The sequence below is a fragment of the Fusarium odoratissimum genome (genome assembly GCF_000260195.1).
Source record: "Fusarium odoratissimum NRRL 54006 unplaced genomic scaffold supercont1.354, whole genome shotgun sequence".
Lineage (NCBI taxonomy): Eukaryota > Fungi > Ascomycota > Sordariomycetes > Hypocreales > Nectriaceae > Fusarium > Fusarium odoratissimum.
In genome coordinates this window covers 1-1,361 of record NW_022159040.1, presented here as the reverse complement: position 1 = coordinate 1,361, position 1,361 = coordinate 1, and the positions used below count along the sequence as shown (strand labels likewise).

The window sequence follows — 1,361 nt, the reverse complement described above, 5'->3', positions numbered from 1 at the left end:
CAGACGCAATCGCTGTGCAGGGCAATATTAGCCTCAAAGACCGACAGACTGTCAAATTAAAGATATTGTGGTGCTACAATGAGCCTCCTGCTGCCTGTAGTTTACTCACCAACTTTCCTCCACATCTCCGCTGTTCAGGATGGGATTCATTCGGCCGTTCATGATTCGCCACAAGCCGCTGCAAATTGCCATCGTCGCCACCTGTTTTCTCACTTTAGCCGGATTCCTACTTCGATTCCACACTTGTCCTTCTTTATCCATTCAATTGAAAGGCACCGAGGTCATGGGCTTGACCGAAGCACCCCTGAAATCGCTTGTTAAGCCCGAAGGTGTGATTGTTAGCGGATTTGTCTTTTATGGTCGCAAAAGTAGGGTATCAAGCATGCGATGCTATTTAGAGGTCAGTACCTGAACAAGGCCCTAGCTGGGGCCATGACTGCTAATGGGTTTCATGCAGCGAAACTTGGTCGATAATGGAGGTTGGCTCGACGAAGTCCTCTGGATTGCCAACACCCAAAACGAGGGAGATCTTCATTACCTCGACGAAATAATCGCCAGTAACCCAACGAGATATAAGAAGATTATCCCCGAAAAACCCTTATCGACATACACATATTATAAGGCTTGGCAGCTCTTGGAGCGTGGCAAGTATTATGTGAAGATTGACGACGATATTGTATGTTTGCCTGGGCTTCATTCTGGCTTCGGCGGAGGATTACTTGCTACCGGTATGGCGATACATACTAATCCATTCTTCTTTAGCTCTGGATTGATGATAATGCTATCCCTAACCTTGTAGCCCGAAAAGTCGGCCATCCAGAAGACTTCGTTGTCTCTGGTAATATCATCAACAATCCTCCATTAGGCTTCATGCACTTCAGATTTGGTGCACTGCACCCATACTTCCCCGAGCCCGAACAGCCAAGTTACGTTACAAACGGCGCCGACTATTGGAAACCCTCCCGGCATGGATTCTGGGATGGCCCGAAAAATTTCACCTTGGACATTGAGAAGCCTCCACCAGCGTGGCCGCAACACAGATGGCTGAGAGTGCAAGACGATACAATGGTATACCAAACTCCCATTAACAAGCTCAAGTATGAGGTCTGGGGTTCGAGCTACCAGGCATGGTCTATTGCTGCTCAGATGCATTATTCATTACTCGAGAATATTGAGAATAATGCGTTAGATCTATACAAGTTCGAAAAGCCGTGGACCATGTACGGAGACCGCATCAGGATTAATTTCATGTGCATCTATGCCGACGACATCCTGGATACCGATCCCAAGCACTGGCCTAAGGGTCGAGGCGATGAGGATATGATTGTTCTTGATCTTCCCAAGATGTTGCGACGCCGTAA

The 1,361-nt window shown here is 47.6% G+C and overlaps 1 protein-coding gene across 1 annotated transcript; it reads left to right on the top strand.

The window, feature by feature from the left end:
• Positions 1-283: 283 nt before the first annotated feature.
• FOIG_16942 (uncharacterized protein) lies at positions 284-1,326 on the top strand (the record flags this gene model as incomplete). Its single annotated transcript, XM_031218422.1, has 4 exons — positions 284-400; positions 458-676; positions 763-1,068; positions 1,147-1,326. Coding segments are annotated over 4 exons (822 nt in total), but the record flags the coding sequence as incomplete, so codon positions are not given.
• Positions 1,327-1,361: the final 35 nt, after the last annotated feature.